This window comes from Pristiophorus japonicus, chromosome 10, assembly GCF_044704955.1.
Source record: "Pristiophorus japonicus isolate sPriJap1 chromosome 10, sPriJap1.hap1, whole genome shotgun sequence".
NCBI classification, from domain to species: domain Eukaryota; kingdom Metazoa; phylum Chordata; class Chondrichthyes; family Pristiophoridae; genus Pristiophorus; species Pristiophorus japonicus.
Window position 1 is genome coordinate 111,779,728 of NC_091986.1, and position 17,094 is coordinate 111,796,821.

Below are 17,094 nucleotides of genomic sequence, written 5' to 3' on the forward strand. Positions count from 1 at the left end.
AGGTTTCCTCCTTACCCATTGTCTCTGTAATAGGGTTTCCTCCTTACCCATTGCCTTTGTAACAAGGTTTCTTCCTTACCCATTGTCTCTGTAACAAGGTTTCCTCCTTACCCATTGTCTCTGTAATAGGGTTTCCTCCTTACCCATTGCCTTTGTAACAAGGTATCATGAAACATTTTTATACCAACTGAAAATGGAAATGAGGAGGAATTTCTTCTCTGAGATGGTTGTGAATCTTTGGAATTCTCTACCCCAGAGAGTTGTGGAGGTTGGGTCATTGAATATATTTAAGGTTGAGATAGACAGATTTTTGAACGATAGGGGAGTCAAGAGTTATGGGGAGTGGGCCGGAAAGTGGAATTGAGGCCAAGATCAGATCAGCCTTGATCTTATTGAATGGTGGAGCAGGCCCGACGGGCTAAACGGCCTACTCCTGCTCCTATTTCTTATATTCTTATGTTGACTCATGCTTTCCTATAACTACCTAGATAATAAGCACAACCTGGGCGAGTAACAATAATACCCCCCCTGTCAATTGAGCCAGATACTCGTTTCTTTAACAATCTCTCTGAAGGCAGATTGAACAAACACTTGCTGAAATGCAGCAGGATATGAATTGCTAAGCTGCTTTGTTTCACAGTATGACGAACATACAGAGCAACAGTTATTTAAATACTCACAGTTCAATTGCAACAATTTCACTTTTGCTCTCAAACAAAATAATTTCTGTATTAACCTGCATTGTATCGTAGTTGCAGCTCTTTTCTGGGCCTCACTGATTCATAGCTTTCTGCTCATAGCCAGAAAAGGAAGGCCTGCCAAATCCCTTGCCGCATGCTCGGGACCAGGGATTTCCCAATGGGTGTGAAGCAATGTGCCTTCTAATTTTTTTTTCGTGCATGGTCCCTTTAACTGGCAACGGCCCATTCAAATATTCGCGCATGCACAGTTTCTTCCCTGTAAAAGCCAATGAGAGGCTTGCACAGGACCTCCGGAGCATGGCCGTGCAGCTGCGCAGTTTAGCGGGAACGTTGGTTTGAAGTATTTATCGATTACTGAGCCAAACTAACAAACTATTGATTATTTACTACTTAAGAAAAAAAAGGATCAAAGCTAGCTAATTTTAAAAAATCATTCATGGGATGTGGGCGTCGCTGGCAAAGCTAACATATATTGCCCATTCCAAATTGCCTTTGAGAAGGTGGTGGTGAGCCGCCTTCTTGAAATGTTGCCGTCCTTGTGGTAAAGGTACTCCCACAGTGCTGTTAGGGAGGGAGGTCCAGTATTTTGACCCAGTGACTATGAAGGAATAACGATTTATTTCCTAGTTAAGATGGTGTGCGACTTTGAGGGGAACTTGCAGGTGATGGTGTTTCCATGCCCCTGCTGCCCTTGCCCTTTTGGTGGTAACAGTCAATAGTTTGGGAGGTGCTGTCGAAGAAGCCTTGACGAGTTGCTGCAGCGCATCTTGTAGATGGTGCACACTGCAGGCATGGTGCGCCAGCCGTGGAGGGACTGAATGTTTAAGGTGGTGGATAGGGTGCTAATCAAGCAGGCTGCCTTGTCTTGGATGGTATCGAATGTTGTTGTAGCTGCAGTCATCCATGCAAGTGAAGAGTATTCCATCACAATCTTGACTTGTGCTTTATAGATGGTGGCAAGGCTTTAGGACACTCACCGCAGAATACCCAGCCTCTGACCTGCTCTTGTTACCACAGTATTTATGTGGCTGGTCCAGTTAAGCTTCTGGTCAATGATGACAGCCAGGATGTTGATGGTGGGGGCTTCTGTGCTGGTAATGCCATTGAATGTCAAGGGGCAGTGGTTAGACTCTCTCTTGTTAGAGATGGTCATTGCCTGGCACTTGTGTGGCGCGAATGTATTTGCCACTTATCAGCCCAAGCCTGAATGCGGTCCAGGTCTTGCTGCATGCGGGTACGGACTACTTCCTTATCTGAAGAGATGCAAATGCAACTGAACACTCTGAAATCATCAGTGAACATCCCCACTTCTGACCATATGATGGAGCGAAGGTCATTGATGAAACAGCTTAAGATATTTGGGCCTGGAATATTGCCCTGAGGAACTCCTGCAGCAATGTCCTGGGGCTGAGATGATTGGCCTCCAACAACCACAGCAATCTTCCTTTATAGCAGGTATTACTCCATCTAGTGGCAAGTTTTCCCTCTGATTTCCATTGACTTCAATTTTACTAGGACACCTTGATGCCACACTGAGAGAATTGCTGCATTGATGTCAAGGGCAGTAACTCTCACCTCATTCCTGGAATTCAGCTCTTTTACCCATGTTTGGACCAAGGCTGTAATGAGCTCTGGAGCCGAGTGGTCCTGGCGAAATCCAAACTGATCATCAATGAGCAAATTATTGGTGAGTAAGTGCCGTTTGATAGCACAGTCAACGATGCCTTCCATCACTTTGCTGATGATTGAAAGTAAACTGATGGAGCGGTAATTAACAGCTTAACTATCTATTGTCTCAGAAGTCCATTTTTAATTTGCGTGAATAAACTGTATTTTAAAATATAGTTACTTAATTATCAACTTTGTTTAATCTTTGAATAAAATGATTACATTTAAAGCATTACAAGTTAAATGCTTGTCTATCTCATCAAGATGACTAGAAATTAAGCATTGAGTACTTTTAGGACTGCAATTTAGGTAATTTTGTAGCTTTTTAGGTTAAGAACATAGGAACATAGGAAATAAGAGCAGGAGTAGGCTATATGGCCCACGAGCCTGCTCCACCATTCAATAAGATCATGGCTGAACTTCGACCTCAACTCCACTTTCCTAACCGATCCCCTGGAATACAAAAATCTATATATCTCAGCCTTGAATATACTCAATGATTCAGCATCCACAGCCCTTTAGGGTAGAGAATTCCAAAGATTCACACCCCTCTGAGGGAAGAAATTCCTACTCATCTCAGTCTTAAATGGCTGGCCCCTGATCTTGAGACTATAACCCCTAGTTTTAGATGCTCCAGCCAGGGAACCAACCTCTCAGCATCTACCCTGTCAATCCCCCTCAGAATTATATATGTTTCAATGAGATCACCTCTCATTCTTCTAAACTCCAGAGAGTTTAGGTCCAATCTACTCAATCTCTCCTCAAAGGACAATCCTCTCATCCCAGAGATCAATTTAGCACCACCTGTTGTTGCATTACCTCTAAGGCAAGTATATCCTTCCTCCGATAAGGAGAAGATAGCTGTGCAAAGTACTGTAGGTATGGTATCACCAAAGCCCTGTACAATTGTAGTAAGACTTCCTTACTATTGTACTCCAACCCCTTTTCAATAAAGGCCAACATGTTATTTGCCTTCCTAATTGCTTGCTGTGCCTGCATGCTAATTCACTGGCCCAGAAATTCCAGTTTCTCCTTCCCGCGGGCGTTCGAATGGATTTTAGAATAAAGATGCCCACCTACCTGAAGCTGCTGCGGCCACGCGAGATCCCTGTCCTGAGACCTCTCCTGACTGTACGTCACAGCGTGTGCACGTCAGGACATGCGCAGACCTGGAGCTGGAGTCACATGGCTCTGGGCAGCCAATCAAGTGTAGTATATTCTCATTCATAATAATGGGAACTTCGTAAGTTGGAGTTCCCAATATTATGAATGAGAACCTCCCCCAAATACTAATAATCAATAATAAAAGATAGAAAAAATGTACAACATATTTTTATTAATTTAAATTAAAGTTATTTATGTATTTAAAAAAAATATATTTTTCCAATTTTTAAAAAAGTTTTTAAAATTATGGTTTAAAATAAACTTACCGTAGTGGGGAGGGTTTTTAACAATAACATGTGTTTTAAAAATTTTCTTTTACAATTTTTTTTGTGTTTTAAAACTCTTACACTAGTAAAAGTAGGCTATGCACCTGCTTTTATCAGGCGCAAGAGTTTTGAGGAAATTTGCTGGGTGGCCGAAAGTTATGTTCTGCCGCGTTCCTAGAATTTCAGAACCTACATTTTTTTTGTTTATTATGTACTGAGTTGGCCAGCCATATACTGACGTGAAATCAGATGAATCTTATAATAATAGTCTATTAATAATAGGCATATTAATTAGCCTGCCTAGAAAAATTGAGTTAAATAGATGTAATTACAATTTTCTCTTTTGCTCTACTTGCAAAGCTCATCAGCAACTTAGGCATATCTGAATTACAGCTACAACATATTTGATTTGTTTATTGGCAGCTAGATATTTAGAGTATATTTTGTGAAGCTCTATATTTGATGCAGGGCGTAACTCAACAGGAGCATGGATCAGAATATTTAGTGCACAGCCTTGCAAAATTTACCCTATCATTTCAACTAATATTTCTATTGAAAATGGTATTATAAAAAGAAAGAATCCACAATAACATGGTTTTAATAATTCCTTAGAAATAACATGCAATGCGATTCATACAATGCTTTTGACAACAAAACAAACCCAGTAACTCATAGGCCAATCAGCTGGAAGTTTTTTATCCCACTGAATGCACCCTTACGTTTCTCACCTACTCTTTCTAGTCTGTACTTGAAAGCTTCTCAAGTAATTATGTCCAAACTTGCTGTCTCATTCAGCAGTCTAGTGAGATGGTTTTTAACTCTGTGTCCAGGTGGCATATATTATTTCCCCTAATTCTAAAAAGAGCTTTTCTTCCGGCCATTTAACTTGAATTATTTATTCTTTACTGTTTATTTCCATACTTATCTTGATGAGGTTGGTATGTCTTGAATGTTTAAGATTGCAGTGAATCTAACTGTGAAGAAACAGGGTGATGTATGAAATTGAATAAAATCAGAAGAGCTCTGCAGAGGACCAGATAACCGTTGGTAATGAATGCGCCTTAATACAAGACATAATTAAATATTATAGATTAAAAAGATCAGAATGTCAAAAGTGTCATGACATTGTATGGGAGAAGTTAGAAGACCAGCAGATGATTGAGGAAGGTGTGTAACAAGATCTGTAGAATGTGTCTAACCAAGTGAGGCAAACTCTAATGTTCTGCTGACTGGGTTGAAAGATTTGACAAGGAAAGGAGCAAATACCTGGTTTAGCTTTGTGTATAGAAATGTGGGCTTGGTGCTGGTACAAGAGTTAATTGAAAATGGATGGACTGAGTATCATTTAATCATTCCTATGTTTCTATGGAGGGTGACTGGAATCAGTTGAAAATTGTCTGACAACCCCTCAGGAAGATGTAATAACAGCAAGGATTCTCCAGTTGTCTCACCACGGGTTGTTTCAGTTTTGACACAGTTAATTGGTTTATTATATGCAATAGTATGTTCACAAAAAATAATCTTTTTTTTTCTTTTGCAGACTGTGAAAGAATTCCAGTGAAATATCTCAGGTGGGGAGATCCTGAGCCTATTGCTGCTGTTGTCTTTGCTTGTCTGGGTCTCCTGGCCACCATGTTTGTAATGTTCATATTTATGGTGTACCGGGATACTCCTGTGGTCAAGTCATCCAGCCGGGAACTTTGCTACATCATTCTAGTGGGAATCTTTCTTGGTTACCTGTGCACCTTCTCTCTCATCGCCAAACCCCAAAAGATTTACTGCTATCTTCAGAGAATCGGAATTGGTCTGTCCCCTGCAATGAGCTATTCTGCCTTGGTGACGAAAACCAATCGGATTGCAAGAATCCTTGCTGGCAGCAAAAAGAAGATCTGCACCAAGAAGCCCAGGTTTATGAGTGCTTGTGCCCAGCTAGTAATTGCCTCTATGCTGATATGTATCCAGTTAGGGATAATTGTTTCCCTTTTCATAATGGAGCCACCGGAAGTCATTTATGATTACCCAACTATCCGAGACGTCAAGCTGATATGTAACACCACCAACATAGCTGTGGTTGCTCCCCTTGGATACAATGGCCTGTTGATTTTAAGTTGCACCTTCTATGCTTTTAAAACCCGGAATGTCCCTGCCAATTTCAATGAAGCCAAGTACATTGCATTTACCATGTACACCACCTGCATCATATGGCTCGCCTTTGTACCCATCTACTTTGGAAGCAACTACAAGATCATTACCATGTGTTTCTCTGTTAGTCTAAGTGCCACGGTGGCACTGGGCTGTATGTTTGTTCCAAAAGTATACATCATCCTGGCTAAACCTGAACGGAACGTGCGCAGTGCATTTACCACATCCACCGTTGTCCGAATGCATGTTGGCGATGGGAAGTCATCCTCTGCTGCTAGCCGTTCCAGCAGTTTGGTTAACCTATGGAAAAGGAGAGGATCATCAGGGGAAACCCTAAGGTAAGAATAAGAGTGTTGACTTGTAATAACATGAACCAAATCACCAAAGCTCCTAACATATTTATTGTGTGTTTATATGGATTATGCTGTATGTTTCATCTCATTTTGCCCTGGGTGTATATATAATCGATAGATGGAAATTAGACAAGCATACATACATTTGAGATATTTTGGATTATTTTGACATTGGCCCCAAAATTATACATTGGGTTATTTGCATACAAATGTTTACTGTATCAGTTTGAAATTCTCCTCTCCACTATTGTAGTGGAGGCAGTAGCCCATTTATTTTAAATGAGTTAGCACCTCTATGATATTACAAATTGACTGCAAAATTTGCTATAAATAATTAACGTGATACAAGAATCTGGCTGATTAGCAGAATCTGGAGGAGTAGAGCAATCACTGGGGGTTGGGATTCTTTCCACCCGATTCCAGATAACCCTGCAAGCCAGTGGCCCAATAGTAAGTGGTCCTGGCTGGACAGGCAATGGGAAGCTTACCAGTGTGGGGTTTTACTTAGTTAAACTACGTTACCCCTACATACACTTTGGGATAGATTTAACTTTCATCACCCGGCTGTATCTCAGTGTTGCGGATTGGCCTCCCATGATACACCCTGTCTGATTTTTTTTCCACTGACTTTAATGGAACAGAAAATCGGGCAGGCTGTGCAACGGGCAGCCAATCTACAATGCTGAGATTACCACCCAGTGGTGAAAGTCAAATTCTACTCCTTTGAGTCCCTAAACTTTGGCTCTTGCCAACATGCACCTAACATTTGTGGACCTCTGTAATTCTAAGGGGAGAGTGTGTGCACTCCATATCGGACAAAAATAAACTGTGTGTGGATTTTCTGGTAGCTTGGTTTAGAAACTTTGAACCATGGGTTCAAATATGTGTCAGACACTCAGCTGACAAAAAGAAATTGTAACAACATAATTTGGAAGAATGCAGTTATTCACAGTGTGCGATATTGTAAGGCAATGTCACAGGCCTTCTGTTTCACTGCTATATTTACAGTTTGCAGCGCTATTCTATCCATCATCATAGGCAATCCCTCGAAATCGAGGAAGACTTGCTTCCACTAGAAAAGTAAGTTCTCAGGTGACTGTACAGTCCAATTCAGGAATTACAGTCTCTGTCACAGGTGGAACAGACATGGTTGAAGGAAAGGGTGGGTGGGTAGTCTGGTTTTCCGCACACTCCTTCCGCTGTCTGCGTTTGGTTTCTGCATGCTCTCGGCGATGAGACTCGAGGTGCTCAGCGCCCTCCAGGTTGCTCTTCTTCCATTTTGGGTGTTCTTGGGCCAGGGATTCCCAGGTGCTGGTGGGGATGTTGCACTTTATCAAGGAGGCTTTGAGGGTGTCCATGAAAGGTTTCCTCTACCCACCTGGGGCTCGCTTGCCACCTAGGAGTTCCGAGTAGAGCGCATGCTTTGGGAGTCTCATGCATGGCATGCGGACAATGTGGCCCACCCAATGGAGCTGGTCAAGTGTGGTCAGTGCTTCGATGCTGGGGATGTTGGCCTGAGCGAGAACACTGATGCTATTCCAGAGATGAGTTCTCTGACAGGAAGTGATTGACTCAGGAAAGGCCAGGGCTTTATCTTTGCTAAATTGACAAAAAGGCAACAGCATTTAAATAGTTCTTGATTTGATCACTTTCTCAAGTTTCAGGAGCAGGACACCATTTTTTTCATTTGGGATGTGGATTAGCAAGGGCTTTATGAGTTAAACACATATTGCAGGACTGGAGTCACATGTAGGCCAGATGGGGTAGGGGTGGCACGTTCCCTTCATTGAAGGATACCAGTGAACCAGTTGGGTTTTTACATCAATCTGAGAGTTTTCATGGTGCTAGCCCAATAATTACTGGATTGATTCAATTCAACTTCACAACTTGCCATGATAGGATTTGAATTCAAAACCTCGAAGCTGCTAGTCCGATATCATAACCACCCATAAGCGATCAATTCAGTTAACTTTTTGCTTTGATTTTTATCGACAAGTCTTTCTGGAAAGTGACATGCTCCCTGGGCTCTGTACTGCCCGTTGCTAACCATTACAGTTTTTTCCCCTCTGTTTTATCTTTTTCTTTATTAATTCATTCCTAGGATGTAGGCGTTGTTGGTAAGACCAGTATGCTCATAATAAAGGATGAAACTGAGTACTATATGCAATGAGTAAGTGTGACCTTGGCTCCTTTAATTGAACTCCAGAGTGCAGGTACCGCGTGGGAGGCCTGCTTATATACAGTGCTCCCAAGGGATGCTGGGATCTCTTGGGACTCCAACAGGTAGGCCCTCTGGTGGTGGTGTGATATAGGTTGCCAAGGGTTACATATATAACATCACTCCCTCGTAAAGTCAATAGTACACTTATTTACAGGGTGAGACAATCTGAGGCTTTTCGCTCCCTTGTCGATCGTCTCGGTACAAATGCAGGTATGGGTGAGTCGGTTGGTTCTTCACTGGGCTGCTGGGCAGCTGGCCTTGCCAGGCTGCTGGGGATGGTGAGTTCGGCTTCGTAGTCAACTGTTATGTCGGTTGCCACTTGTGTGTGTGTTGGAGAGGCAAAGTTGGTGGTGTCCTCTTCGGGTTGCTCGTAGCTGTTAGTGAACCGCAATTTGGTTTGGTCCAAATGTTTTCTGCACATTAGTCCATTACCCAATTTGACCTGAAACACCTTCTTTGGCTATGACTGTGCCAGCAAGCCATTTGGGACCATGTCCATAATTGAGTACAAACACAGGGTCATTGACCTCAATATCGCGTGACAAGTTTGCGTGATCATGGTACATGCTTTGTTGATGCCGCCTGCCCTCGACGTGATCATGGAGATCAGGGTGGACAAGAGAGAGCCTTGTTTTGAGCACCCTTTTCATGAGCAGCTCGGCTGGGGGAACCCCGGTGAACGAGTGGGGTCTGAACGAGCTGAGCAGGACTCGGGACAGTCGGGTCTGCAGGGAGCCTTCCGACACGCATTTCAAGCTTTGCTTGATGGTTTGAACTGCCCGTTTTGCCTGGCGGTTGGATGCAGGTTTGAACGGGGCAGATGTGATGTGCTTGATCCCATTGCGGGTCATGAATTCCTTGAATTCAGCGCTGGTGAAACACGGCCCATTGTCGCTGACCAGGACATCAGGCAGGCCATGTGTGGCAAACATAGCTCATAAGCTTTCGATGGTGGCTGTTGACGTGCTTACAGACATTATTACACATTTAATCCATTTTGATTAAGCATCCACAACAACCAAGAACATTTTGCCTAGAATGGGCCCGCAAAGTTTACGTGGATCCTAGACCGCGGTTTGGAGGGCCACGACCACAAAATTAGCATTGCCTCTCTGAGTGCATTGCTCAGTTGAGAGCAAGTGTTGCACTGGCACATGCATGACTCTAAATCTGAGTCGATGCCGGGCCACCACACATGGGATCTGGCTATGGCTTTCATCATTACTATGCCTGGGTGGATGCTGTGTAGGTCGCGTATGAACGTTTCTCTGCCTTTCTTGGGCAAGACCACGTGATTACCCCACAAAAGACAGTCTGCCTGTAAGAACATTTCGTCTTTGCGCCTGTGGAACAGCTTAATCTCTTCCTGCATCTTCACTGGGACGCTGGACCAGCTCCCATGGAGAACACAGTTTTTTACCAGAGACAATAAAGGACCCTGGCTGGTCCAGGTCCTGATCTGATGGGCCATAATGGGTGACTTTTCGTTTTCGAATGTATCCATCACCATGCGCAAGTCTGCAGGCTGTACCATTTCCACCCCGGTGGTGGGCAATGGTAGCTGACTGAGAGCATCAGCGCAGTTCTCTGTGCCCGATCTGTGGCAGATTACATAATTGTATACTGACAGGCAGAGACATTGGTGTTAATCCCTTTGCTCTCTGAGAATAGCGATATCAGCGCCTTATGGTCAGTTTCTAGCTCAAACTTGAGACCAAACAAATACTGGTGCATTTTGAGCACCCCGTAAATGCACGTCAGAGCTTCTTTTTCAATCATGCTGTAGGCCCTTTCGGCCTTGGACAAACTCCTGGACGCATAGGCGACCGATTGCAAAATCCCCGATTCATTAGCCTGTTGTAACACACACCTGACCCTGTATGACGACGTATCACAAGCTAGCACTAATCGTTTACTTAGGTTATACAGAACAAGCAGTTTGCTTGAACATAACAGATTTCTGGCTTTCTCAAAGGCAGACTTGTGAATTTCCCCATACCCAGTCATCTCCCTTGCGCAGTAGCACATGTAGGGGTTCTAGCAAACTGCTTAACCCGGGTAGGAAATTACCGAAATAGTTGAGTAGTCCCAGGAACGACCGCAGCTCTGTCACATTCTGTGGTCTCGGCGCATTCTTGATGGCCTCCGTCTTGGCATCGGTGGGTCGGATGCCATCTGCTGTGATTTTTCTTCCCAAGAACTCGACCTCCGGCACCAGGAAAACACACTTCGAGCTTTTCAGCCTGAGTCCCATGCGATCTAGCCGACTTAGAACCGCTTCCAGATTCTTCAAGTGTTCAATGGTGTCCCGACCTGTGACCAGTATGTCGTCCTGGAAAACCACAGTACGTGGAAACAACTTTAGCAGGCTCTCCATGTTCCGTTGGAAAATTACCGCAGCCGAACAAATCCCAAATGGGCATCTGATTTAGATGAAGAGACCTTTCTGCGTGTTGATGCAGGTGAGGTCTTTCGACGATTCCTCCAGCTCCTGCATCATGTAGGCCGAGGTCAGGTCGAACTTGGTGAATGTCTTTCCTCCAGCCAGGGTCACAAATAGGTCATCTGCCTTGGGTAGCGGGTACTGATCCTGTAGTGAAAAATGGTTAATCGGTACTTTATAGTCCCCACAAATTCTGACCATGCCATCGCCTTTGAGAACTGGAACAATCAGACTGACCCACTCTTTGAATTCCACCAGTGCGATGATGCCTTCTCGCTGCAGCCTGTCCAGCTCAATTTCAACTTTCTCTCACATCATATATGGTACCGCCCGTGCCTTGTGGTGGATGGGTCGTGTACCGGGAAACAAGTGGATCTGCACCTTCGCTGCCGAGAAACTTCCAATGCCTGACTCAAACAACGATGGGAATCTGCTCAGAACCTGGGCACATGAGGCGTCATCGACGGACAAAAGCGCTCGGATGTCGTCCCAGTTCCAGTGGATTTTTCCCAGCCAGCTTCTGCCGAACAGTGTGGGGCCATCCCCTGGCACAATCCATAGTGGGAGTTTGTGCACTGCTCCATCATAGGAGACTTTTACTTCTGCATTGCCAATTACAGGGATCAGCTCTTTGGTGCAAGTTCTTAGTTTGGTGTGAATGGGGCTGAGCTTGGACCTGTGTGCCTTGTTGCACCACAGCCTGTCGAAGGCATTTTTGCTCATTATAGACTGACTCGCACCTGTGTCCAGTTCCATGGATACTGAAATTCCATTCAGTTCAACTTTTAACATAATCGGTAGATATTTCGTGGTGAAGGTGTGTACCCCGTACACTTCTGCCTCCTCAGTTCGAGTCTCTAGTTCAGCCTGATCCACCATGGATCGATCTTCATCTGCAATATGGTGGTTTGCAGGGTTTGCAGCTTGTCTGCACATTCGCTGGAGGTGTCCCATTGCTCTGCAGCCATTGCACGCATTGTGTTTGAAGCGGTATTGATGGGCTTGATGATCACCTCCACAGCGCCAACAAGGTGTTAATTGCCTCGCATTAATGATTGATGGCGGACTCTGGGTCATCTGAGGTCGTGCAGCAGCCAGCATGTACGTTCTGCCATGTATATTCCTGCTTGAAAATGACGTTACTTTGTACACGGTACTAGCCCAAACCTCTTTATGCTGCGAAACTTGTTTGGTGTTATTGCTGGTGGACATGAATGCCTGGGCTTTGCTCAGATTCGGTGTTTCAACAGTAAATAGTTTGCGAAGGATAACCTCATAGCCAATGCCAAGCACAAAAAAGTCTCTTAGCATTTGTTCAAGGAATCCATTGAATTCGCAATGTCCTGCAAGGCGCCTTAGTTAGGCGACATAGCTCGCCACTTCCTGGACCTCCAATCGTTGACACGTGTAGAAACGATACCTCACCATCAAAACGCTTTCCTTCGGATTTAGGTGCTCCCGGACCAGCGTGCACAATTCTTCATAGGATTTGGTTGTTGGTTTCACCGGAACTAGAAGATTCTTCATGAGGCCACAGGTTGTTGCCCCACAGACGGTAAGAAGGATCGCCCTTCGTTGACAGCGTTCTCGTCCTCTTCCAGCTCATTGGCCACGAAGTATTGGTTGAGTCGCTCCACGAAGGCCTCCCAATCGTCCCCTTCTGAGAATTTCTCCAGGATACCAACAATTCTTTGCATTTTCGCGCGGTTGTTCGTTACCTCATCGCCAATTATTATGCTCATAATAAAGGATGAAACTGAGTACTGTATGCAATGAGTAAGTGTGACCTTAGCTCCTTTAATTGAACTCCAGAGTTCAGGTACCGCATGGGAGGCCTGCTTATATACAGTACTCCCATAGGATGCTGGCATCCCTTGGGACTCTTAACAGGTAAGCCTTCTGATGGTGGTGTGATACAGGTTGCCAAGGGTTACGTACTTGACAACTAGCCTTTATTGACCATCTCTAATTGCCCTTGAGAAGGTGGTGGTAAACTACCTTTGTGAAACCCTGCAGTCCGTGTGGTGAAGGTACTCCCCTAGTTCTGTTAGGGAGGGAGTTCCAGAATTTTGACCCAGTGACGATAAAGATACAGCGATATGCTTCCAAGTCAGGATGATGTGTAACTTGGAGGGGAGCTTGGAGGTGATGGTGTTCCCATGCGCCTGCTGCCCTTGTCCTTCTAGGTGATAGAAGTCGCGGGCTTTGGAGGTGCTGCTGAAGAAGCCTTGGTGAGTTGCTGTAGTGCATCGCGTAGATGGTACACACTGCAGCCACAGTGCGCCGTTGGTGAAGAGAATGAATATTTAGGTGGTGGATGAAGTGCCAATCAAGCTGGTTGCTTTGTCCTGGATGGTGTCGAGCTTTTTGAGTGTTATTGGAGCTGCACTCATCCAGGCAAGTGGAAAGTATTTCATCACACTCCTGACTTGTGCCTGATAGATGGTGGAAAGGATATGGGGAGTCAGGAGGTGAGACACTCGCCGCAGAATATCCAGCCTCTGACCTGCTCTTATGGACATAGAAACATAGAAACATAGAAAATATGTGCAGGAGCAGGCCATTCAGCCCTTCTAGCCTGCACCGCCATTCAATGAGTTCATGGCTGAACATGCAACTTCAGTATCCCCTTCCTACTTTCACGCCATACCCCTTGATCCCCCGAGTAGTAAGGACTTCATCTAACTCCTTTTTGAATATATTTAGTGAATTGGCCTCAACTACTTTCTGTGGTAGAGAATTCCACAGGTTCACCACCCTCTGGGTGAAGAAGTTTCTCCTTATCTCGGTCCTAAATGGCTTACCCCTTATCCTTAGACTGTGACCTCTGGTTCTGGACTTCCCCAACATTGGGAACATTCTTCCTGCATCCAACCTGTCCAAACCCGTCAGAATTTTAAACGTTTCTATGAGGTCCCCTCTCACTCTTCTGAACTCCAGTGAATACAAGCCCAGTTGATCCAGTCTTTCTTGATAGGTCAGTCCCACCATCCCGGGAATCAGTCTGGTGAATCTTCGCTGCACTCCCTCAATAGCAAGAATGTCCTTCCTCAAGTTAGGAGACAAAAACTGTACACAATACTCCAGGTGTGGCCTCACCAAGGCCCTGTACAACTGTAGGAACACCTCCCTGCCCCTGTATTCAAATCCCCTCGCTATGAAGGCCAACATGCCATTTGCTTTCTTAACCGCCTGCTGTACCTGCATGCCAACCTTCAATGACTGATGTACCATGACACCCAGGTCTCGTTGCACCTTCCCTTTTCCTAATCTGTCACCATTCAGATAATAGTCTGTCTCTCTGTTTTTACCACCAAAGTGGATAACCTCACATTTATCCACATTATACTTCATCTGCCACGCATTTGCCCACTCACCTAACCTATCCAAGTCACTCTGCAGCCTCATAGCATCCTCCTCGCAGCTCACACTGCCACCCAACTTAGTGTCATCCGCAAATTTGGAGATACTACATTTAATCCCCTCTTCTAAATCATTAATGTACAATGTAAACAACTGGGGCCCCAGCACAGAACCCTGCGGTACCCCACTAGTCACTGCCTGCCATTCCGAAAAGTACCCATTTACTCCTACTCTTTGCTTCCTGTCTGACAACCAGTTCTCAATCCACGTCAGCACACTACCCCCAATCCCATGTGCTTTAACTTTGCACATTAATCTCCTGTGTGGGACCTTGTCGAAAGCCTTCTGAAAGTCCAAATATACCACATCAACTGGTACTCCTTTGTCCACTTTATTGGAAACATCCTCAAAAAATTCCAGAAGATTTGTCAAGCATGATCTCCCTTTCACAAATCCATGCTGACTTGGACCTATCATGTCACCATTTTCCAAATGCGCTGCTATGACATCCTTAATAATTGATTCCATCATTTTACCCACTACTGAGGTCAGGCTGACCGGTCTATAATTCCCTGTTTTCTCTCTCCCTCCTTTTTTAAAAAGTGGGGTTACATTGGCTACCCTCCACTCGATAGGAACTGATCCAGAGTCAATGGAATGTTGGAAAATGACTGTCAATGCATCCGCTATTTCCAAGGCCACCTCCTTAAGTACTCTGGGATGCAGTCCATCAGGCCCTGGGGATTTATCGGCCTTCAATCCCATCAATTTCCCCAACACAATTTCCCGACTAATAAAGATTTCCCTCAGTTCCTCCTCCTTACTAGACCCTCTGACCACTTTTATATCCGGAAGTTGTTTGTGTCCTCCTTAGTGAATACTGAACCAAAGTACTTGTTCAATTGGTCTGCCATTTCTTTGTTCCCCGTTATGACTTCCCCTGATTCTGACTGCAGGGGACCTACGTTTGTCTTTACTAACCTTTTTCTCTTTACATACCTATAGAAACTTTTGCAATCCGCCTTAATGTTCCCTACAAGCTTCTTCTCGTACTCCATTTTCCCTGCCCTAATCAAACCCTTTGTCCTCCTCTGCTGAGTTCTAAATTTCTCCCAGTCCCCAGGTTCGCTGCTATTTCTGGCCAATTTGTATGCCATTTCCTTGGCTTTAATACTATCCCTGATTTCCCTAGATAGCCACGGTTGAGCCACCTTCCCTTTTTTATTTTTACGCCAGACAGGAATGTACAATTGTTGTAATTCATCCATGCGGTCTCTAAATGTCTGCCATTGCCCATCCACAGTCAACCCCTTAAGTATCATTAGCCAATCTATCTTAGCCAATTCATGCCTCATACCTTCAAAGTTACCCTTCTTTAAGTTCTGGACCATGGTCTCTGAATTAACTGTTTCATTCTCCATCCTAATGCAGAATTCCACCATATTATGGTCACTCTTCCCCAAGGGGCCTCGCACAATGAGATTGCTAATTAATCCTCTCTCATTACACAACACCCAGTCTAAGATGGCCTCCCCCCTAGTTGGTTCCTCGACATATTGGTCTAGAAAACCATCCCTTATGCACTCCAGGAAATCCTCCTCCATCGTATTGCTTCCAGTTTGGCTGGCCCAATCTATGTGCATATTAAAGTCACCCATTATAACTGCTGCACCTTTATTGCATGCACTCCTAATTTCCTGTTTGATGCCCTCCCCAACATCACTACTACTGTTTGGAGGTCTGTACACAACTCCCACTAACGATTTTTGCCCTTTAGTGTTCTGCAGCTCTACCCATATAGATTCCACATCATCCAAGCTAATGTCTTTCCTAACTCTTGCATTAATCTCCTCTTTAACCAGCAATGCTACCCCACCTCCTTTTCCTTTTATTCTATCCTTCCTGAATGTTGAATACCCTTGGATGTTGAGTTCCCAGCCCTGATCATCCTGGAGCCACGTCTCCGTAATCCCAATCACATCATATTTGTTAACATCTATTTGCACAGTTAATTCATCCACCTTATTGCGGATACTCCTTGCATTAAGACACAAAGCCTTCAGGCTTGCTTTTTTAACACCCTTTGTCCTTTTAGAATTTTGCTGTACAGTGGCCCTTTTTGTTCTTTGCCTTGGGTTTCTCTGCCCTCCACTTTTCCTCATCTCCTTTCTGTCTTTTGCTTTTGCCTCATTTTTGTCTCCCTCTGTCTCCCTGCATAGGTTCCCATCCCCCTGCAATATTAGTTTAACTCCTCCCCAACAGCACTAGCAAACACTCCCCCTAGGACATTGGTTCCGGTCCTGCCCAGGTGCAGACCGTCCGGTTTGTACTGGCCCCACCTCCCCCAGAACTGGTTCCAATGCCCCAAGAATTTGAATCCCTCCCTGCTGCACCACTGCTCAAGCCATGTATTCATCTGCGCTATTCTGCGATTCCTACTCTGACTAGCACGTGGCACTGGTAGTAATCCCGAGATTACTACTTTTGAGGTCCTACTTTTTAATTTAGCTCCTAGCTCCTTAAATTCTTTTCGTAGAACCTCATCCCTTTTTTTACCTATGTCGTTGGTACCAATGTGCACCACGACAACTGGCTGTTCTCCCTCCCATTTCAGAATGTCCTGCACCCGCTCCGAGACATCCTTGACCCTTGCACCAGGGAGGCAACATACCATCCTGGAGTCTCGGTTGCGTCCGCAGAAACGCCTATCTATTCCCCTCACCATCGAATCCCCTATCACTATAGCTCTCCCACTCTTTTTCCTGCCCTCCTG

The 17,094-nt window shown here is 44.7% G+C and overlaps 1 protein-coding gene across 1 annotated transcript in view; it reads left to right on the forward strand.

Annotated features, from left to right (window-relative positions):
* The window catches only part of grm5b (glutamate receptor, metabotropic 5b), a 929,621-nt gene that overhangs the window by 866,229 nt on the left and 46,298 nt on the right, over nucleotides 1-17,094 (forward strand). Inside the window, exon 7 of the mRNA XM_070892001.1 lies at nucleotides 5,340-6,279. Coding sequence (XP_070748102.1) covers nucleotides 5,340-6,279 — 940 coding nt within the window. The remainder of the gene's footprint in view (nucleotides 1-5,339; nucleotides 6,280-17,094) is intronic.